Below are 24,164 nucleotides of genomic sequence, written 5' to 3'. Positions count from 1 at the left end.
AATATTTATTCTATTTATTTACCTCATGTGTTTGTACTTTTCCAGGAAGGAATCCAAAAAGAGGAAGCGCGTTATTGTGGATTCATCTTCTGAATCAGAGACTGAATCTAATGATGAGTAAGATTAAAAAACTATTGTTCTAAAACTAAGTTCTATTTTTTAATAAAACTTTTCTTTATAAACAGAATTTTTTGTATATATTGTTAGAAGCGAAGAAATAAAAAATAGAAAAAAGGTCAAAGAAAAAAATGATAAACTTGCAGAGTATGTGTTAATTTTCAGTATTTTTGTCAATATTTATTATGTTTATTTGCATGATGATTCTTTTCTTTTTAAGGATGCAGGTCAAAACCAAAGATACTTCAAAAAAGGCCATACTCGTGAAAAAAAAAAAAAGAAAGCGTATTCGGTCAAAACAATCAAAAAGTGGGAACGACTCGACAGAAGCTCACTATGATTCTTCGCAAATGTAAGATTCAACATATTATATTGTTTCTTTTCTAAAATTTTCTTAAAGCTTATGTAAGTACTCTAGTTTTACTGAATAATGTTTATTTTGTCCTCAGAATGCCACTTGTAAATCTATCGAGTGAAAATGATCGTATGTTTAATACACAGTCAAGCTTTTAGGGATCTGTAAATGCATCAAATGATCCCATATAATTTCTCTTTCTCTTACCATTTCTTTATTTCTTGTACTACAATAATAGCTCTTTAATTTCATATTTTTTTAGAAAAAAAACCTCTAAGATTTTTTACAAGAAAAAAAAAGGCGTGAAAAAAGCAAAAAAAGAGTTTGCAGCCTACACCTATATAAGTTCACATATAGCAAAAGTTTGTTATTGTTTAATGATTATTGTGTTTTTTTGACATAATTTTGGTGCATTTCAGGTTCAACATATAGGAAGATACAATGGATGATGCCAACTCTGTCCAGGAAGATGTCCTGGTTAAACATGCAATAATAGAGAAAGAATTACAACTGTAGCAAAGGATGAAAGATTCACCAAAATCTATCTGACAAGTGACTAAAGTATTCAACTATATTATTGACTTAATTTTATTTTATTCAATTTTATTAGCTTAAATACTACTGGATTTTATTTAGTATGAGTAGTGAAACTGTTAATCTTGGGACTGATCCCAACGATCAAATGCTTGTGGTTTGAAAACAAACTCAATCTCAATCTGAACCGCTGAATTTATGTAAGTTTTTCAATTTAGTTTCCTTTTCCAATCATTGAGTTAATGTTTCACTAAATTTTTTAATGTTTTACTGCGTATTAATTTCTTTATTGTATGCCTTCATTAGAGTGCCACTACAAGAAATTGCTCCATCAATAGAAACCTCTGTCTTCAGCCCTCTACATACTGAACAAGAACCTACTGCGCAGTCTCCAACACAAGAATCTCTGCCACAAGAACCTATTTATGCGTAAGTTTTAGTTAAATTCCTTTTTTTTTGTTACATAATTCTTTTTTGGTGCTTTCTTAAACAATTTTATACCTCATTCTGCAGTCCTCCACAACTACATCAAGAAGCTCCTGAGGAAGCTCTGCCAAAGGAAACTCGGCATGAAGTTCCCCTAATGCGTAAGTTCTAATTAATACATTTCTGTTATAATAATTTCGGTACATTCTTAAACTATTTGATGTGTCATCCTGCAGTCCTCCCCCGACTTAAGATCTAAAAGCTGACTTGTTGATGGTTGCTAATGCTGCATTGGATGATGACTTTGGTGCACCATCCTTTGACCTTGGCACTAGTCAATCAAGCAATGAAGCTACACTCACCCAAGAAGATCAACCACCAACCAATAGAAAAAATCTCCAAATATTGGAAGCCAAGAAAATCCACTGTAAGTTGAAGAATTGGAAGAATTGGTTGAGGTTATGGATGCTGGCATGGCAATAGCACTGAAATATGCTAAGGAGACAAGTCCACAACCAGTCGTGCAATCAAGTCTCAGCTTTCTTGAAAAGTTCAAAACTTCGATCAAGAAAAAGGAAATTACAGCGGAGCTTACGGAGAAATGCTATCAATGACCCACAAATGTCAAGACTTACAAAGATGGGAGCACTAACGAATGGGAGGTCATATTCAAGTACAACCATAAAGCTAATTGGGTGGGATGTAGATTTCACTTTGCATCTTTAAAACCACAAGAAGATATAGAAAATGTGGTAATTTATTCTGCTATAACACTAATTCTTTTTCTTTATGAGTTATTGCATCATATATATATGTAATAAATTTGGGTCATTTGTTTTTATAGGTGGTCTCCGCAATGTGCCAAATTCTCAACAAGAAGAAAATCAAAAGATTTGAGGAACAGATATACTATGTCCCATCTGATATGGTGGTAAGCTCTACTACCATTAAACTTTATCCTCAATTTCGTTGCATTTTGAAAATATATTCTATGCTAAAAGTGATTATTTCAGTGCAGAATCACATGTTGATGAAGTATAAGCACTAGGGGTGTATATTAAAAAACCAAAATGTAGTTAATCGGTTAAAAAATCATAACCACATTTTGGTTAACCAATTTAACAAAGCAATTTTAAAACCATATCTATATTTTTGAAAATTGGTTAACCAAAATCAAATTTAAAAAAACCGATTTTTAACTGGTTAACCAAAACTAAAACCAAAACCAAATTTTAAAAAATTTTAATTTTAATTTTTTAGATTAAAAATTCAATTTTTTTAAAAAATGGTTTTTAAAAAAATTGGTTTTTTTTTTGCTAAAAACTAGTTTTTTGGTCCAAAACTGGGTTTTTATCCAAAAACTAGTTTTATTTTTGTAAAAACCAGTTTTTATTGAAAAATCGGCTATTTTTTTAAAATCAGTTTTATTTTTATTACCAATTAAAAATCAGTTTTAAAATTTTATAACCGGTTAATAACTAGTTTTATCATATAAAACTAATTTGGTTAATTAACCAAGATTAAATATTTGGTTAACCAAAAAATAGGTTTGATTTTTGGATTAACCAAACAATGTACAGCTCTAATAAGCACAACTACATTGATCCTACAACTAACAAGGCCTACAACATCAATGTATTTAAGGAGTACCTCCCTTTTCTGGACAAGAAGAAGCTAGTATCCCATCCATATGTAAGTTTTCATTTCTTAAATATTTCTTTCATTCAGTTTTATTTAGATTAAAAAATTGTCCTATTTGCCAAACTTTAGCTATTTGCCCCAATTTGCCATAGTGGACATTGGTAGCTGTAGATTGCAAATGTGCGAAAGAAAATCTTTCATGTACTTAACCCCTTCCATTCAAAATCTCCCCATGAAGATAGAACAAAAATAAATAATTTTGTTGTAAGTTGTTTACTATTTTTTTTATCAATTCTCTTATTTGTGTGCTTGTTTTGAACTTTTACTTGTGCATTGCAATCATTAAGTAATTTCGGTACAATTATGTGTCAAATAATTGGCTTTTCTGAACCAAAATTGATTTGTTCTATTCTTATAATTGGTTTTCTGTGGTTTTCAGAGCCTGGTAATATCAGAAATGATAGTTTATACTGGAGCAAAACCATTGGTGGATGTAAATAATAAAGAGGGCATTGAACCCCATATATTACCATCAGTGGTAAACGAACAAAGTATTGACCTTCTTATTATTCTTTGCAATTGTAGTGTTATTTTTGTTACTGTTGCATTAAACCTATTTTATTGTGTTACTTCATTATTATTTATCAGCTGGGACTGCGTGCGCAATATATGTGATAAAATGGTTGGAGATAATCAATCTAAAAAAGATAAAAAAAGGGAAATATGAATGAAAAAATTGGTAAAGTCTTCCGCTGCCTTGTCAAGTCCTTTCTATAAATTTTCATCAGGAGATATTGATAGTAGATAGTTTGAATGTTATAAATCGTTAAGAATTTCTATACTTGTTGTATACTAAATTGTCTGTGTACTGTAAGTTAAAACAAACACATCATTTGTATCTTGTAAATATTCAATCCAATCTTTTGATAAATTCCTTTGCCAAATTAAACTTCTATGAACCTGTCTGTAATGTATTGAAATCCCGTTAAACTGTATAAATCCAGGTTCACATAATTATAGGAAAAAAGAACATTACTTAAATTGCATCGAATGCTTACAAAAGGAACACAGAAATTAATTCAAATAAACACCGATAATGCTTATAATTTTTTCTATAAATTTTCATAAGGAGATATAGAAATAGTATAGGTTGAATGCTGTAAATTGTTAAGAATTTTTACATTGGTTAAGTATTGAATAGGCTGTGTACTGTATAGTTAAAATAAACACATTCTTTGCATCTTTGTAAATATTCATTACAAAGCTTTTGATAAAATTCTATGGACTTGTCTTTACTGTATTAAAATCCTGTTAATTTGAATGAATCCAGGTTCACAAAATTACAGAAAAGAAAAACATTATCTAAATTACAGCGAAAATTGTATACCAAAACACCTAATTTCATTCAAATAAACACCGAGATATCTATCTTATTGCCTTGAATCTATGAACTAATAATTCATAATTTATCCGTGATAAAGGCTGAAATTTGACTGCATCATTGATCCACCATATAAAAGGTTGAACTATAAAAAGTAAATCATATATTAGAACAACTTAACATGCACAAAGACAATTTTTCCTACTTAAAGCACATCAGTGTTACCTCACTCAGAGCTTTCTTTTTCTTTTTCTTTGAAGCATTTGCAATCTATTTTTTTTGTATTTGATCCCAATATATTTTTGGGACGTCCTCTTGTTCTCATGCGTGGAGGGCTTTGAAGCTCGTTAATATCTTCAAAGGAAGCATCTTCGTGAGATACGAACAGTTTCCTTTACTTTTGGCTTTATATTCTTGCATCTTAGCGATCACATTACATAAGTGCGGTGCAAAATCGCAATCAACTCCTTAGATTCTGATACAAATTCACAAATATTTTGTGACTGAAACACCAAATCATCAAATATCCTCAGTGAGCTATTGCACGTAATAAACTTGTTTAAAAAAAGCATGTATGCTCTCGCTCCTTTGTGTGCTTCTCATCTCAGCCTAGAAGTGGTGATCAAGATGAATTGGGATCCATAAATGACAATCTTCGAAAAGCTTTGAAAAAATGATAAAATACGTAAATCAGAACAAAATGCACCAAAAAGTATATGAGTTCATAGCATTATCAGAGCAGCAAAACACATAAATATCCAAATACTAAAAATAACATTAGTTAATTCTAATAAAGACACATTTACCTAAAGCCACTTATTATCTCCAACACCATACTTCATAAGAAAATCATTCCAATTTCTATCAAATGCATCTTTTGTAAAAGAGTTCCAAATAACATGACTCATCTCTTGTTTAATTTATTCGTGTCTCTTGTAGCCATTTAATTTATGTGGAATCTTCTTCATAATATACCAAATACACCACCTGTGAATGGTTGTAGGCATACAAGTCTCAATAGCCCTTTGCATCGATGCACATTGATTGGTAAGAATGCCTTTTGGAGCCTTTTCTCCCATGCAACGAAGCCAACGTTCAAACAACTATTTGAATGATTGAATATCCTCATTTTTCATCAAATCACATCCTAGAAGTGTAGAATGACCATGGTGATTGACACTAACAAAAGAATCAAAAACCAAATTATACCTGAATCAATAACACAAAAACAAAATAAGATATGCACTGAAAGAAGAGTCTCATATGCACCGAAGGTTGTTTCACAAAACACATAAACTAGAATGGCAAACTACTTATTTTTATTGTAAGTGATGTCGAATGAAATAACATCTGCAAAATACTCAGAAGAAACCCTGCTTCTTGCGTCAACCCAAAAAGCAATTTTGATTGAGTGATCAACTTTAAGATCAAGCTCGAAAAAGAAATTATGATTCTTCTCTTTCATTCTTAATAATTATTTTTCAAATTCTTTGGCATAGTCTAGTTCGAAAACATTATGGACTTCCCTCGTAATGTAATTTCTCACATCTTTTTCAATAAAACTTAATTCACGACGACCCCCTCCTGCTACGACAAATGCTTGATATGTTTTGCTTGGTCTGATTCTAGCTTCGTCATTATTCTCAATTGTACGATGTACAAACATGCTTAATTGCCTGTGTTGTTTAAACATCTCTGCTTGATTTGAACAGTATGGATGTAAATGATGTAAAACAACCTTCAAAATAACCCAAACACCAACGTCCTTCAATATATGTATATAAATTCTTGTAGGACAATTTAATCCAGTTGAGGGATTTGTCTTTTGAGTTGAAGATATGTTTGATTTTTACTTTTTCTCTCTATTATATGTAATCAATTTGTTCTTAATTTCATTTCTCTTCTGATTTGTGTTCTGAATTTTCATAGAAAAACGTACAAGTTTAGAATAATCTTTGTAGAAATTTTCAGTTTCTTCAAGTGTGTGAAAAGTCATCCCAATCTTTGACAAAACCAAAATGTCTTTCCAAATGCATCGAAACTAGAAAAATAAACATATTCAACGAAAAAAATTCAAAAATCCTACATTACATTCAAATTCAAACCTTCAACCATGAACACCAATTTTCACAATCAAAAACAAAATTATTCAATTACAGGAGCATCAAATACTAACGAACTACATTAACGAGGTTCGAACCAAACCTCATCCACTTGATTCATTTCAAAATAATAATCCAATTTGCCCTGGTTCAACTGATAGTGTGAACTTGCATCATTCATTGTCTTCAAAAACGAAATACCTGTTGGTACGCCGGAAACGTGATTATTCATTCCCTGGCTATAGCGCCAAAAACTTGCTGTGGGAGAACGTGATCTCAAAACTTCTTCACAATTCCGTGTAACTGACCAGCAAGTGCACTGGGTCGTCCAAGTAATACCTTACGTGAGTAAGGGTCGATCCCACTGAGATTGTCGGCTTGAAGCAAGATATGGTCATCTTGTAAATCTCAGTCAGGCAGATTCAAATGGTTATGAGATTTAGATAATTAAAATATAAATAAAATATAAAATAAGATAGAAATACTTATGTAATTCATTGGTGGGATTTCAGATAAGCGTATAGAGATGCTTGTTGCTTCTGAATCTCTGCTTTCCTATTGTCTTCATTCAATCATTCATATTCCTTTCCATGGCAAGCTGTATGTTGGGGGGGATCACCGTTATCAATGGCTACCGTTCGTCCTCTCAGTGAAAATGGTCCAAATGCGCTGTCACCGCACGGCTAATCATCTGTCGGTTCTCACTCATGTTGGAATAGGATCCATTAATCCTTTTGCGTCTGTCACTACACCCAACACTCGCGAGTTTGAAGCTCGTCACAGTCATCCCATCCCAGATCCTACTCGGAATACCACAGAAAAGGTTTAGACTTTCCGGATCTCAAGAATGCTGTCAATTGATTCTAGCTTATACCACGAAGACTCTGATCTCAAGGAATTGAAGGCTCTGTTGTCAAGAGAGACAATCAAACGCATGGACCAGGAATCCATGAGATATGCATTCAAGCTTGTTTTCATGTAGAACGAAAGTGTTTGTCAGGCACGCGTTCATAAGTGAGAATGGTGATGAGTGTCACTTGATCATCACATTCATCATGTTCTTGTGTGCGAATGAATATCTTAGAATAAGAATAAGCTTGAGTTAAATAGAAAAACAATAGTACTTTGCATTAATTCATGAGGAACAGCAGAGCTCCACACCTTAATCTATGGGGTGTAGAAACTCCACCGTTGAAAATACATAAGTGAAAGGTCTAGGCATGGCCGTGAGGCCAACCTCCAAACGTGTACAATGATCAAAATGATAGCATAGAACTGATCAAGGATATAAAATAAATCACTAAAAGTAGTTTTTATACTAAACTAATAGCTAGGATTACAGAAAATAAGTAACTAAGTGCAGATAGTGCAGAAATCCACTTCCGGGGCCCACTTGGTGTGTACTTGGGCTGAGCATTGAAGCTTTCACGTGTAGAGACTCTTCTTGGAGTTAAACGCCAGTTTTGGTGCCAGTTTGGGCGTTTAACTCCAGCTTTTATGCCAGTTCTGGCGTTTAACGCCAGAATAGGGTAGAAAGTGGGCGTTCAAACGCCAGTTTGTGTTATCAAAACTCGGACAAAGTATGGACTATTATATATTGCTGGAAAGTCCAGGATGTCTACTTTCCAACGCAATTGAGAGTGCGCCAATTGGGTTTCTGTAGCTCCAGAAAATCTATTTCGAGTGCAGGGAGGTCAGAATGCAACAGCATCTGCAGTCCTTTTTCAGCCTCTGAATCAGATTTTTGCTCAGGTCCCTCAATTTCAGCTAGAAAATACCTGAAATCACAGAAAAATACACAAACTCATAGTAAAGTCTAGAAATGTGATTTTTATTTAAAAACTAATAAAAATATAATAAAAAGTAACTAAAACATACTGAAAACTACCTAAAAACAATGCCAAAAGCGTATAGATTATCCGCTCATCACCTGTTCAAACCTGATTTTACAACTTGATTTTAAAAAAAATTTGATCCGAATCTTCAAATCATATCAAAGAGCATTGATCGTAAACGAAGAGAATGAAAAGAACACAGAGAACGAAGAGAACACAGAAAAGGAAGAGAATGCAGAGAACGCAGAGACGAAAGAGAACGCATAAAACGCTGATAAAACTTGAAGAAAAAATCTGCATAGAAAAGGCTGTTATATATAGTTGTCGTTAAGTCAAAAGGTTGTTAGAGGTAGTGGCATCTGGAGCTGAATTAGGTCATAGCAACTTGGTTGGAATTAGTTGGTTAAATAACTTTGATGTAGAGCTTTATTGTTAAATTAAATCTTGTGAAAAACAAAGACATAATTTCAATAGAAGACACATACATTAGCTAAAATGGCACAATCATCAACAGACAGTCGTCTATCAAAAGAAAAATTAAATTAAATAATTTTTAAAATGACCTTAGGTTAAAATTCTTTAAGTAAAAGACAAATAGGTCCCTGACCTTTTTAACTGCGGACATTAATTCTCTCAGGATTGAAAAATACATTTACATCCCTCACCTTTCAAAATGCTTGACAATTATACCCTTTTGTGTAGTTTGGGTTAAAAATGGTAACGGAGAATATTGATATGGAGGGGAGAGTGATGATGTGTCCGTTACGGTGATGATGTGGATGGTTGTCATAAGGTTAATGGATAACTAGATCCCTGTGCATCAAAACAACGCCGTTGCAATCCCCCACTTAATTTTACCTCTTTATAATCCCCATAACACCCATAACCCACTCCAGTTATTAGAACAAACCCTACCAGAAGACAAATAACGTCTTTCTCCCTCCAAGAAAAACGTCTTCCAGTTCAAAGTGGTGCTGTGCTAAGTTGAAGTTGTGATTGGCGAAGGTAACACCAAGTATCGTTGGTGAAAAAGCTACCTTCTTTTATAGAGGTAAGAAAAATCTTTGATGCTCTGTGCGTTGGTGTTTAAATGGCTATGACAATATAATGCATGGTGTTGGGTTTAGTTATTATTGCATGGTTTCATTCGTGTATAGGAAGAAAAAGCTATGTGGAGTTGAGTGATTTCAAAATTTCAGGGGATCTAAGCTACGGTTTATATATGGTTTGTGGAATTTAATCTATGATTGTGTATCTGTACAAGGGTTTATATATGGTTTGTGGGGTTTAATCTCTAATTTATTTATATGTTGTTAATGTAGATGGATGATATATATGCAGCTCCCATTTTTTTTTATCACGGAGGTCATTTTAGTAAAACACCCAGTGGAACTCTTTCGTATCTTAATGGAAAAGTTGAAAATTTTCCGAAGATGGACTTAGACTTCATGAATTTTGGAGACTTGGTAACTTTGTTCAAGGGTTTGGGATATGCCTCCTATAAGGCAGTTTATTGGTATAACCCAATAAGCAGTGATATCGAGTCTGGGCTGCACATTTTGAGAAGGGATGCAGGAATCAATGAACTTCGAGAGAACAAGCTGAAAAATTCAAAGACTGATGAGATTTACATATACTTCAACCACCCTGTTGATGAGCCAAAGATAGTGGATAATGCTGGGAAAGAGGATGTTGCTGCAGAAACAGAGGTGGAAGAATTTAATGATTCGTTTGATATTGATGACATTTTGAGGGAGCTTCAGTCATCATCATCAATAGAAGATGATGAGCATGAAAGTGCCGAGGACGAACTATATAAACCTTCTCCTACTGTGACTGAAACTATTTTAGATGAGGATTATTCTAGCTTTGATGATGAAAATTATGGGGTCAAGAGGAAAAAAATTTGAAAGAAAAGGAGAAGGTTGTGCAAAGAAGAAGACCAATGTAAAGCTAAGGAAAGTGGCAAAGTCAAGTAGGGTTAAAAAATGAGCTGGACCAAGGAGTGCAAGTGAAAGTGATGGTGCCAAAAGAATTAGGCCTTATAGAACTAGGCTTGCTGTACATCCTAGAGGATCTAGGCCTACTGTGCAGCCCAATAATAGGCCTCCAATAGGACTTTATGTGAATGAGGTAGATTCGGACGATGATGACCTTGTATATAAGTATGAATCAGAGGAGCTTCACACACTAGTGTCTTCGAAAGAAGAGGGATACAAACATCAATTTCCAGATTTTGATGCTGAGTATGGGTTTGGTGAGGGTAGATTTGAGGTTGGATCAAAGTTTGCAACCATTGATAGATTTAAGGAGGTGAAGGGAGGGAACTAGTTTCGATTAAAAATGATAAGTAAAGAGTGAGAGTTGGCTGCAAGGGTGAGGATTGTCCAAAGCTGGCACATTTATCCTATAACAAAAAATTGTTATGCTTCCAAGTAAAGACCTACAAGCTAGAGCATACCTGTGCAAGAGATTTGGGTAGTATGCTGTTGATCAGCACTGAATCAATAAGAAAGTAGAGAAGAGAATGGCAACTCAACCTCATATCACGACTAATGAGGCAATTAATTTTCTTAGAGAAGAGTTTGACTTGGTGGTGAATCCAAAGATGATATACAGGGCAGTGAAAGAGGCAAAAGAAAGGATTATAGAAAATGAAAAAGAGCAATATGGGAATCTCAGGGAATACAACTTAGAGATAATTAAGAGTAATCCCGGATCGACAACAACACTAGATGTGAAGCCTATCCCATAATCTCCCTGTTTTTGACAAAATTTATATATGCTTGGAGGGCTGTAAGCAAGGGTTAGGAATGGATATAGGCCGTTTATCCATCTAGATGGAACTTTTCTGAAAACATACCATGAAAGCCAACTACTTTCAGCAGTGGCACAGGATGCGAACAATCAATTTTATGTGGTGACCTATAATGTTGCAAGATCAGAGACTAAGGAATCAGAGAAGTGGTTCCTCACATTGCTTCAGGAAGACTTGGGTGACGTTAAACAATTTGGTTGAAACTTTATGTCCGACCAGCAAAAAGTAAATATATTATGTGGTTTATTTTGATAAGATTAGACTAGTTTATTTTGGTTATTATATGCTTATTTTGATAAGATTTGTTTATTTTGATAAGAAGTATGCTTTGGTCCAGAATTTGTTTATTTTGATAAGATTTGTTTATTTTGATTTTTCTATACTAGTATGCTTTGATTATTATATTGTTTATTTTGTTAACATTTGTTTATTTTGATCTATCTATACTAGTATGCTTTGATTATTATATTGCACTGTTCTAGGTTATTGCTGCAATAATATCTGTTTGTAATATGATATGCTTGTAGGATTTGCTACCAGCATTAAAGGAGGTCATATCGAATGCACACTATCGCAACTATGTCTTGCATATGTAGAAGAATTTCATCAATCGTTTTAATAACCTGCATATTAGAGAGATAGTTTGGGAGTGTGCTAGGTGCACGACAGTTCCAGAGTTCAAAGAGACCATGGAGAAGCTGAAAGTGGTTAACAAGGTTACATGGAAATATTTGATGAATTTTAACCATGCCATTTGGGTTAAAGTTTTTTTCAGCCACGGACCCAAGGTGAATAACCTTACAAACAATATGTACAAAGTGTTTAATGCAAAAGTTGTGAAGTACAGATGCAAACTAATATTGACAATGTGTAAAAAAATCAGGTACTATTTAATGAGGTGAATGACCAAGCACATTAGGCTACTAGAGTTTATTTAATTTACAAGAGTTTGTTTGATTCCTTTTTATTGAATGCTGGTATAAATGTGACTTGTTTTGACTCCGGGCATGCCATGCTATTGCTGCAATAAGAAAGAGACACAATTAGGTACATGATTATGTTCATCCCTGGCTGTGCATGGAATCCATTTCTAAGACATATGCACATTGCATACAACCAGTTTCGAGTGAGAAATTCTAGACCAGAACTGACCTATTTAGGCATGCTTCACCACCCATCAAGCGGCCTATTGGGAGGCCAAAGGTGCACAATTGCCACAGGGACCCTGCTGATGGTCATATTCAGGGGGATAAGTTGAAAAGGAACTTTGAAGTCATATTAGCAAGTGCAATGAGAAAGGGCTCAATTATAAGACTTGCAAAAGAGCACCAAACAACCCCAATTGAAAGCCAAAGAGGAAGAAGCTTAAGAAGTCTGCTACTGACTCACAAGCATTGGTTCTGCTTCCCCTTCACAGTCAGCACCTCAACCAGAGGTAAGCAAGTACATATTGTTTATTAGTGGTTATTATGTCATTTTTAATATAGTATAAGGATTAATATATCAATTAAGTTAATTTATTGAATACTTGTTATATAGGATGTTAACTAATCACAAAGTGAAAAAACTACTGAAATAATTACTGTGCCAGCACAATCAACTGTAAGACCTTTTTAAGCAATACTTTAATTACAAAAATTTACTTCTAAGCCCATTAATTGAATCTGTTGTGTATTTGGGTTAATCTTACACAGTCATTGGCCAGAATGCTCTAGGTGTGTCAACAACTACAACAATGCAGGCAGCAGCATCAGCAACTACACCAGCAACAGCACTATCCTGTCCTCAAGCAGCTACAATTGCTATACCATCTGCTCCAACCGAAACTCCATACAGGGCTCCATCCCAAATGTCAAGATTGGGCCAACCCAAGCTCCAAACTACTGCCTCTAAATTTAGACTCAAACAACCAATATTAAGGCTACCAACACTTGAAAATTCAGCACCAAATTCACCACAAACTCAAACCACCAGCACTCGTAAGGGCCCATCAAATGAAAATAGCTAGCAGTGGTACCACAAAAATTTTTAAGTTCATCCCTAATTCTGATTCTAAGAATTAGAAGAACTAAATATAGCAGCAATTAAATAATGCTTTCTAGCTTTTTTTGTTGGTAAACTTGTTTACATGCCATCTAATCATTTTGTTTATGGCAAACTTATGTTGTGGTGTTCATGTTTAGGATTAAACCAGATACATTTACTGAAAATTATGCTTATCTTATATAATATTTGACTTGTATTCTTCTTTAGTTATTTTCATTGTAAAGAAAATTAAAATGAGTCTTTAGTCCTTTAAGAATATAACAATAACAATAGCAACAATTAGTGTACCAGAGGCAATTTTCATTATAACGACAACAAGTACATCAATGAGTCTTCAGCTCTTTAAAAAAAATACACAACAGGAATAGAAACAACTACACTAATTACAGTAGGCCAAAAATTTATGCATTTTTTATTTTCTAAACATAAAAATTTCTTCTCCAAATTCTCCCATTTTTTTTTTTCAGTTCTTGCCTTCCAAATAGATGTTCTTCAACATCTATTCCCTCATCATAATCTTCAGCACCTAATGCTTGAGTTTCTATATCCTTAATTTTTTCCAGGTGCTCATCAAGTAAAATAAAATACCTACAATACCGTTGTTTTATATGCAGAAAATTACCAAAGAATCAACCAATTCGACACACTCCAGTTTCATCGAGATATTGAGAAAACATGAACTTACCTTGAAGAATGGGCACCTGAAAAACATTCTATTAGGATTAGTTGTTGTTCTTGACTTATAGAAAATGGCATATACGCCGCAGAAGCATTTTGGCGCTATCCCATTTCTCTCGTCTCCTTCTGGCACGCGCAACCACTCCTGATTGAAACGGATCTCTCTTGTCTATCTACTCTAGACTTTGTGCATGAAGAACCCCTTCATTCACCATGGCCAATCGTTCCTCACTCCCACCAAGTTCTAGGAGCACCATAAACGACCGTGGTTTCCATAGATTTCGAACAAATAGGATTCAGTGTCAAAACGGCGTTATTTTAATGCACAAGGATCTAGGGTGTGTTTGGCAAACCCGTTTGAGAGGATAAAAGTGCATTGAAGTTCTTTGAACGCTGTTTTTTTATGTTTGGCAATCTTTTTCCTCTAAACGCAGAAGTGATTTTGCAGCTTAAAATCGCGTTTACTGGAAGCAAAAAATTGTTGCTTCTGCGTTCACTTCAACGTGAGTTCACCTTTGATGATCATTATTGATTTTTTTCAAAATAATTTTTATATTTGTTTCAAGTTATTTCAAATATTTTAAATTTTTTTCAATTTTTAGTACTTTTTTTTTATATTTTGATTTTTTTATTAAATTTGTTATTGTAATTCTATTATAATATAAATTATTGATCATATTAAAAATGATAAAGTAAATAAAAAACTAATCATACATAACAATAGAATCATAAGTAATAAAATTTTACGATCTAAAATAATACTAAATAAAAGAATACTGAGAATACTAACAAAATTATAGAATTTTTTTTGTTTGATATTGTAAAATTTATTATTATAATTCTTGTTCATTGTTTATTATTCTAATTTATTATAATATGTATTATTGTTCCTATTGAAAATGATAAATTAAATAATAAATTACTTATAAATAATAATAAAAATATAATTAATAAAAAATTAGAATCCAAAACAGTAAACAAAATAAGATTATTGAGAGTACTTATAAAAAGTACTAAAATATATTATTTTATATGTTATTTTTAATTTAATAAATAAATATTAATTTTTATTAAAAAATTATAACAAACTAAAATAAAATTTTATAAAAAATATTATATAAAAAATATACTAAAAGAAGTATAAAAAGGATTAAATATATTAAAAAATAATATTATAATTTAATATTATATTTTTTAGTAATTAACTAATTATCTATCTAAAAGTGATTTTAACTAATATTATCCAAACAATTTCATTTTATCAAAATCAATTTTAGTATAGAATTGTCAAACATAAATCATGTTGGCACAAGCTCACTTCTATCCAAAATCAATTTTATAAAATCACTCTTATTCAAACTCTAATTTTACCAACTCTAATCCAAACACAGCTAATTGTTCATTAACTTTTTGTCAATCATTCACATCATCATCGTCCTGTTACCGTTTTTAACCTCAACTATACGGAGGTATAGTTATCAAAAACATTTTAAAAAGTGAGAGATATAAATATATTTTTCAATTCTAAAAATTTTCTGTCCAAATTCTTTTAACGTTGGTTAAAATTTTACGTATATATAAAAAAGAAAAACTAAAAAATGCGGGCTCAGGCTCAGCCGACGAACGAAAGTGTTGAATGCAAATGGAAACAGTACAATCACCACCTCCAACCTCTCCGCTGCCTCCATCAGCGGCGAGGCTGTGGAGGGTAGCCGCGCAGCGCAACCTTCGGAACCAGTGGTCACAGCTGGCCTCTCTCTGGAAGGATTGGTCCTCCCTCTCCTCCCGCGCTCTCTCCCACGCCAATGAAGCCCTTAACTACCATCTCCATCAACAGTAACTAACTAACTATTCTCATCATACATTACATTACCATCCAATGGATGTGGTTATTCACTAATTCATGCTATGCTATGCTATGCTATGCTATGCAGGTACATGCCTCACAAGGCGTTAGGTGTTTTGACCGATATGCCCCTTATCAGAAGTCGTGCTTCTATGAAACTCCATAACCGTCAGGTACTGTTTATGCTTACTTATTCTTGTGGTTAATTACTTTGCTTTCTGCTTCAAAGATAAAATTCTTTTGCTCGTTCTAGGTTCTTGCGACGCGGGGATTATTGGAATCGTATAAGGCCATGGTATGTGTTTCATCCATGTCCATGTGTTTCTGCTTCAAATTTAAGCTCATGATTTGTTTTACTTGCAAGTAGTGTTGTTGATCCTGGACTGTTTATAATTATAATTTTATTTTTAGTGGTTTTGTTGTTTTTGAAAATATAGAGGAATGCATGATGATTTTGACAAGCTGCTATGACATACGAAACTTTCAATGATTTCTACAAAAGCGGAACTTTTTTTCATTGGTAATCCATGGAGATTTGCAATCTAAAGAGTTGTTTTTCTTAAAAAGTAGCTGTCACATTCTCATACAGTTTATTAGTCACTTCACGTTATTGCTTAATGATGATATTGAATGCATTTTCGTTTTAATTTCATGTAACTTTAGGTGGATATTTTGAGGAAAATGTTCGAGGCTAGCAGATTGTTCAGATGTTTTCTCAAAGGATCAATCAATAGTCCGCTATTGCAATTTTCGGAACGTTCTGAACAGAAGGGTGACAGCAGTGACACTGGAGATGGTGGTGGAATTCCAGTATATACATTTTTGTCAATCTCTTCTCATGGTATGACAGAGTCCAAGTCAACATCTTTCATTTTATATCATTTATACTGATGGGAAATTCTTCAGAGACAATTTTTTTCCCACTTTTCTCCATTGGGTTGGGTAAGGATTGTATTACAATCCAATAAATATTTAGTTTCATGTAATTTACTGTAAAATAACAAGTTTTCAAATCTGGCAGAGAAGTATACCGAGGAGCTGGTTCAGATGTTTAGCTTGGAACTGTGTATGAAGGTGAATTGTAATTTCCCATTTTATAATTGATTCCTCATTTTCTGCATTGTTCTGGTTTTGTTACTTTGAAAATCATTTTGAACATGCAGCGGTTCCTTGTTCTTGAATTTGTGTCACTTGGTTACGACACTTCACAAGTAAAGCAGTTGAGTTGGTCAACTGAGCTCTATGCTGGTGAATTCAAACATTTGAGTGACTGCAATCTTTACTGTGAGGAGACACATGGTCCAGTTCTACCAAGGTCAAGAGATGGGAAATCTGAAATGTTTGCTTTAACATTTGACAACCAACACTCCAGTGATGTCTTAGAGGTATTTATTTTAGAACTCTATATGTTCACTATTATAAGTTTTCATGTATTGCAAGTCACTAATTTTGGCACGCATTCCGCCTCGCTCATGCATAAGGATGCTGTGTTAATTTTCATTTTTGTATCACTTAACAACTTTCGAAAGAATGCTTATATTAGCTTCATTGGAAGTATCCTAGGAAACAATGATCTTATTTGTAACTTTGAATTTTAGTATCTTTCCTTTGTGAGATCGGCTAAATTTGTTCTGCATCACAGGTTTATTTAACAACATGGCGTGCAGAGCTGAACATTGACATTTTCAGGTAGGATTGCAGTGAAAATCAGATTAGAAATTTTTAAATGTGCATCTTCATTTCCCCACCTCACTCACCCTTTCCTTCTCTCGCCAATGAACAGGGTGAACGAGATATTTGAGACTGTTGGGGAGGAAATGCATATCAAATTATGTTAGGCTGTGTTCTGGAAAAGACTAAGCTGTAAAAAGCTCCAATGGATGGTAAGTGAAGTCTCAGCACTATATGATGCATATTTCTTTTTTGCTCACGCTTATTGGTTGGATCTTTGGCCACTCTTTTAGACATTGGCAAGCTAGGTTAGTGATTTTGAAGATTGTAGAATGTAGATAGCTGGTTTCATTATTTTGTTTTCTTATTTTGGCAGCCACCGATTGAGTTGTCCCTAATTGACTACGTATTCAAATCGTGGAATCAGCCATTGATGCATTTATCAGGTAGGCTGTCTACGCTGCACCCACTGGGTGCTGCCCTTCCCCGGATCTTGTTTAATGCTGGATGCTTGTGCACCAAACTGTCTATTTTTTCTCTTTTTCTTTTTAGCAGCCACCATTCCTATATGATTGTATTATAGTGATATTATCTCCATTACCGTTTTAATTTTATGACTGTATTATAGGATAAGATAGGAAAATATTGTACATATCTTGGCGTCCATACAAAATGAAAAGTTAAAATTTCATAACATGCTTTCTGATCAAAGAGGAGGAATTTATATAGGACTTGGAGTGGTTTTGTAGTGAAATTTTTTGCAGCTTTGGGAATAGGAGGTAATTAGCCACAGCATATACAAACTAAATTCTTCGGTAGTACTAATACTACTGGCAAACAAAATCTCAAAAGGCAACACAGCCATACAAAGTTCATAAATGGCACGATAAGATCTTAAGGACATGATTTATTTTGAGTAACAAAGTTAAATTCTTTGCTTCCTTGATTTATCTGGTTTCCTAGTAGATGAACAAGTTCAAAACTATCACAGCTATGCTTTCAAATTCCACAAAATCCATATTTCTCTAGGCTTGAATAAACAACTTCTTATGACAACTGATGACCCCACCATGTGCACCAGGTAGAAAAAAAGAAAAGGTAGAAAGGTAAACACCAAAAGGAGATGATCATTCCCCATGTTCCAATTGTAATAGGGTGACTTGGGTTTTGAACTTCCTTCACCATCCAGAGACAACACAAACATTCCATAGCACTACCATATATGCCTGGGTTACTCATAACTTGGAGACAAGTTGTTGTCTGCTTAGAGAAACGAGGTCCTTGCGCAATATCTTGCCAGCTGCTGACCTTGGAATAGTTTCAATGAAACTCACCCTTCTCACTTTCTTATATGGAGCCACCTGAAAATTCTCAAATATTCAATGAGTAAAAGAAACATAAACAAATTAAGATGACCTCAGGAAAGGGAGGAGACAGGAGCTAAGAGTGACCTGGCCTGCAACATATTGAATGACTTGGTCTTCTGAGAGTTCAGAACCAGCTGCTCTCACAACATAGGCCATTGGTATCTGTCCAGTTGCTTCATCTTCAACTCTGCAACAGAACTTTTTCACATGAGAAACTCAAAAGTTGATGAAAATGAGAGTGAAGTTGCGCTGAGAGAAACACACGGTATAACAGCTGCATCAACAATAAGGGGATGGCTTAGCAATAAAGACTCCAGTTCTGCAGGAGCCACCTGACACAAAATGACGCATGAAAAGTATTAATGAAAACCAAACTTCTTTTTTTGAGTTCTTATTTCTCAAGCTCAATTTGATATCTTAGATATACAGCATCTTTCAATTCAGAAATTGAAAACTTAAAACTGTTACGGATATTATAATTCAAATTCGAAGAGAAATTAAACTGTTATTATTGAAAATTGAGAACTATTATTATGATTTGGCTTTATGTACCTGATATCCATTGTGCTTGATCAGCTCCTTTATCCGTTCAACTATATAAACAAATCCACTTTCATCAATGTAACTGAGATCACCTGTCTTCAGCCAGCCATCTGAATCAACTGTTAGGGTTGTTGCCTCCGAATTTCCCAGATACTCTTTCATAATAGTAGTACTTTTCAGCCACAGCTCTCCTTTCTTTTGAGGAGGCAAAGGCTTTCCGGTATCAATGTCTACGACCTTTGCACAAAAGGTTGGAAGCAACTGGCCGCATGAGTCTGGCCGAGCTTTAGCATCCCTGTCTGACACAAGAAAGGTAGCTGCAGCTGAGCTTTCTGTTAGGCCATAACCTTGCCTTAGTTCAACCCATGGAAACATTTTTCTGAACTCCCGTGACACTTCCTTACTCAAAGGCGCAGCACCTGTACCCGTCCTTCGGAGGCTGGACAAGTCACAACCAGCTTTGCTTGCATATTTCACTAGAGCAAGGATCACTGGCGGCACTGCCGGTAAGTTATTAACTTTGTGCTTCTGAATAGCAAGAAGCATAGCTTGGAAGTCAAATTTCTGCATCACAATTATTTTAACACCAACACACAGCATTCCTAATCCAAAGAAAACCAGGCCGTATACATGAAACATCGGAATGAAGGCCAAGAAGACATCATCTGAAGATGCACTTACATCAACAGACCAGAAGAGAAGTTTCAGTGTGGAAATGAGATTCTGGTGTGTCAAAACTACACCTTTACTTACCCCAGTAGTCCCTGAGGAGTAAAGTATAGCAGCAGGGTCTGATTGAACCACAGTAACCTGCGGCAACTCCAGAGAACAAGAGCAGCCTTCTATCAACTCTTCAACTGATAGCATTCCGCTGTTAGATGGACAATATGTGAGCATTGTAGGCACCCCAGTTGAGACCAATTTGTGTAGCTCCTCCGGTGCTGAGATGGCTAGTTTAGAACCTGAGTCGCGTACCTGCTTGGCAATTTCTGACTCGGTATTAAGAGGGTTGGCAGTGGTAAGAACTGCACCAATTGATAACACGGCTAGACATATGGTTGGGAACAGGATTGAGTTAGGGGATAGGAGAAACAGCACATCCCCTTTCCTAACCCCAAGTCCATGGAACAAGGCTGATGCAAGGGAGTATACTGATCTGCGTAGCTCGCCATAACTCAAACTCTTATCAGTTGCTGCATCAACGAATGCTATTCTTGCCTCTGCAAGGTCTCCTTGTGGGAACTGCGATAGCACGAGATGGGCAACATTGAGATCAGGCTTTGTTGGGATCTCATGCTTGGTGCCAAGTCTAACAAGAGAGTGGTAGATGCCAGTTCTCGAATCGTAGCCACTCCTGTTATTGAATGGTGGTAGAGACTCACTAGACTCGTCTTCGGCTGGCCAAATTTCCATTCCTGACATTGTTTCCTCAAGTTTGAAAGATGTTTTAACTGTTAAGCAAGTATAAGTCAATGATAATGTTGAGGTTAAAGTGTGTCAACCTTAAAAAACCTACTTATGAAAGGCTTTTCACCGTGAAGTACTAGAATACACATTGTTAACTATGTCAGCTGTAAGAAGGACAAGATTAATAAGACAATTAAATGTCTTTTTGTGTGGCCGGCCAGTGAGGCATGGTCATGGGTATAGTTTATAAAAGGGTATGAAATAGGGAAAAGATATATACCTGCTTTGATGCTCTTTGCCGAATCCAACAGAAATAATTGGAAAACCGATGTTGTTGTTTTCCTCAAACACTCAACAGTAGGATATTAATACTTGATGGATACATATGTTGTCTACCTAAAAGCTGGATTCAATACAAGTGATGAGTATGAGTTGCATGTCCTATATCAACAAAACTGCAACTTGCTTTCCGTTGACATGATAATATGGTATGCTAGACATATAGAAAGCTCATATTTTATAATCTCAATTTCTTATCATCTTTCAAGACATAAAGGATAACATTGGAAACATCTAAAAATGTCTAGTAGAAAAAGACACTTTGTACTTAGTGCGGTTAATGTTGAAATTGGACAACTCTCGTAAATGTGTGGTACACTTGTGAGAAGGATTTGAGAGTGAAATGGAAGCAATTACCTCGTGCCTAAAGAACTTTGGCCGGTGACAATTTTTAAGTTTGAGTAAGGTGACAAATAGGTCTATGAGGATTTCGCGTTTGGACAAGTTAGATCCTAAAGAAAGAAAAAGTAACAATTAGATTTTCCAGAAAATGAAGTGTGAATACGTTACATCTTTTTGTTAGTAAGACTAACGGCACCTCTGACATGAACTGTTAATGTGATTGAGATGTCCGTTAAATGTCACATTAGAATTACTCTAAATGATGAGGACAAATTGATTCTTGAATGTTGTTTGATTTTAGCATGTCCCAAACCCTAATTGTCCAAAATCTCCAATTATTTACCCTGAAACAAAAGCTTAGCACAACGCAGAATGAATAGAACCGAAAACTCCAGAAGCTCGAAGCGCCAAAGGGAAGGAATGAAGGCAGCGGTTGGAATTATAGGGGTGACTCAACACATGGAAGAGACTTTAGCAATAAAATCACTCCCAAGTGTAACTGTTAGCTATATGCAATAATATACAAGTCTGGAACAGTGGAGAATTCAAATAGGTTGTTCTGAGGGTGCCCAAACTTTAAGGTAATTGTTAATTCAATTTATTTTTATTTTTTGAGTTTTGAGTGTTTCATTAAATTGAAATTCATATCTGTCATTCATGGTATGTTTTTAGGTTCTTATTACAGGATAATTTGTCATATTGCAAGTTCTTTAGATGGTTGGATGATGTTACTGCAGATGTGGAGGTTCAAAGTTCTAAGCAAGGAGTGGAAGATAGATTAATTGATTTGGAAGAGAGAATTGTGAGATTGAAAATTGATTGTAGAAATTAAAAAACTCCAAGCAAAATTACCGGTAGTAGATTTAGGAATGTTGTATATTTTATGACTAGTATTTTAATTGCAATTATTGTAAAAATATGTGGAGCAAGGGTTCTGGGTGAATCAAATTAGATAGCTGATGCATGAATGTAGTAGTATTTATAATTGTATTATTATGAATGCAGTAATGAATAAGTATTTTTAAATCATTGTATGATCTATCATGGATGTTAGTGTTAATGAATATGATGTTCACAATGATGAAATGAAAGAAAAAAATCACATAACCATAATAGCCATAAGAACATTGTTATATTATCTAAGCTTCCAAAAGATTGTTTTCAATTACAGAGGTTAACCTAAAAAGAGACTGAACACTTAAAGTCTGTGTTACTAAATCAAAAGAAAACCTACATGAAAACATTATCATAACTGTACAATATATTGTGACTAATTCAAAACAGGATTTAAGTCCAAAGAAAGTCTGCACAAAATACTAAACAATCATATCCAAAATACTACAGTTTTATTCAAGACTTCAACTAAGGCTTAAATCTAGGGGTGGGAATGAACTGAAACATTCTTGAAGATGTTCCACTACTTGTTGTGGCCAGAATTTTTACAGAAATACCATCAGTTGAACTTGTGGTGGGGTTTGGTTGTGGTGGAGCTTATTCAGGCCTTGTAATTGATTGCTTTTTTTTTAATAAGGCTGGATTCAGTGGCTTAATCCCAGAGGATTTTGACTGTACTTAAGTTGGAGTTCTAAATTGGGCAATTGTTGTTGCAGAGGCCTAATATGGCCTTGAGCTTGGGTTGGAAGCCTGATTTGGTTTTGGACTAGAGCAGAAGACCTAAATTGGGCTTGTGCTTGTCCAGGAGGCCTAAACTGGGCTTGTGCTTGTCCAGGAGGCCTGAACCCTGTGGACCTTCTTGTTCTCCTTTTTCTCTCCTTTACAACATCATCCAATTGGCCCTATAATGTTCACATACAAATTCACTATGATCCACATCCATTTTATATTAAACAAACAAATGCAGTAGGAACAATATCTTCCACAAAAAACTTACAGTTGCATCAGTTACATTAGTGCCAGATCCATTGGTCACAGTCTTATGTTGAATAGCATCATCAGAATTACTTACAACAGTTGTATTAGTGACAGACCCATTAGTTACAGACCTAATTGGTTTAACATTTTGACTAGTGATATTCGGGTTAGGATTTTCTGCTGGAACTGAATTTGGCTGAATAAATATCAATAAAACAATTGCTCCAATATCAGACTAAGCATCCAAATAATCGATTAACCATTTTAATAGAAGGACAATGAAACCCCTTAAAAATTAGTAACAGGACATCTAAATTCCTAAACAAACACTAACAGACAACTAAAACCTTTTGAATAGTGTGAATATACAATTAACTCTGCTTGCATGTAGCTGTGGGATGGATTCAAAAATGGTTTCTTGATATCTGTGAGACAGGATCAACTTGACTACAATGAGGGCATGTCTCAATGGCTCGGTAACATCGAGCGGTAGCAGCAACAATTGCTTGCGTCTATCACCAAATTGGATGAGATCATTAATGACTTAAGGAATGACCTCACCCAGATTCGTTCCTGGGTTGTTCCCAGGGAATGAAGCCGATATTAGAACCATTAACTTGTTGTGTAGTTAGCTATTGTAATTCAATTGACCCTTTTTAGTTAAGATCGCATGATGATATAATCTGACTTTTTACGTGTTAATAATAATTATACATCCTGTTTAGGTTTTACAACCGTAGGTCATCAGATAATAGATATGTTGACTCTATTTTTGAGAAATTGTTAGGTTACTTAGTGCAATTGGATTGAAATATAGGACTTAGGTTAAATGAGAACCTCGCCA

At 34.6% G+C, this 24,164-nt stretch overlaps 2 protein-coding genes across 4 annotated transcripts; one reads left to right on the top strand and one right to left on the bottom strand.

Moving 5' to 3' along the window:
• The first annotated feature begins 15,530 nt into the window (after positions 1-15,530).
• On the top strand, positions 15,531-18,144 carry LOC107619051 (uncharacterized). Of its 2 annotated transcripts, XM_016321259.3 has the most exons (9): positions 15,531-15,769; positions 15,868-15,952; positions 16,033-16,074; positions 16,443-16,620; positions 16,801-16,853; positions 16,943-17,164; positions 17,422-17,468; positions 17,563-17,662; positions 17,827-18,144. In XM_016321259.3, exons 1-8 carry the CDS (start codon positions 15,570-15,572, stop codon positions 17,615-17,617), a joined length of 882 nt encoding a protein of 293 aa, XP_016176745.1. In that variant the 5' UTR covers positions 15,531-15,569; the 3' UTR covers positions 17,618-17,662; positions 17,827-18,144. The 2 variants fall into 2 exon arrangements, with proteins under 2 accessions (XP_016176745.1, XP_088356669.1); XM_088500543.1 differs by lacking the exons at positions 17,563-17,662; positions 17,827-18,144 and having other exon boundaries at positions 15,534-15,769; positions 17,422-17,472.
• Positions 18,145-18,191: 47 nt separating this feature from the next.
• Positions 18,192-21,285, bottom strand: LOC107619050 (beta-phenylalanine coenzyme A ligase-like). Of its 2 annotated transcripts, none has more exons than XM_016321257.3 (5): positions 21,048-21,285; positions 19,370-20,811; positions 19,082-19,149; positions 18,902-19,004; positions 18,192-18,811 (listed from the first exon to the last, which is right to left on the bottom strand). In XM_016321257.3, exons 2-5 carry the CDS (start codon positions 20,780-20,782, stop codon positions 18,686-18,688), a joined length of 1,710 nt encoding a protein of 569 aa, XP_016176743.1. In that variant the 5' UTR covers positions 20,783-20,811; positions 21,048-21,285; the 3' UTR covers positions 18,192-18,685. The 2 variants fall into 2 exon arrangements, with proteins under 2 accessions (XP_016176743.1, XP_088356667.1); XM_088500541.1 differs by having other exon boundaries at positions 19,370-20,775; positions 21,048-21,254.
• Positions 21,286-24,164: the final 2,879 nt, after the last annotated feature.

The sequence above is a fragment of the Arachis ipaensis genome, chromosome B9, assembly GCF_059453495.1.
Source record: "Arachis ipaensis isolate K30076 ecotype BB chromosome B9, ASM5945349v1, whole genome shotgun sequence".
In the NCBI taxonomy this organism is placed as follows: domain Eukaryota; kingdom Viridiplantae; phylum Streptophyta; class Magnoliopsida; order Fabales; family Fabaceae; genus Arachis; species Arachis ipaensis.
The sequence above is the reverse complement of the archived record's forward strand: the minus strand, read 5'-3'. Positions and strand labels throughout refer to the sequence as shown.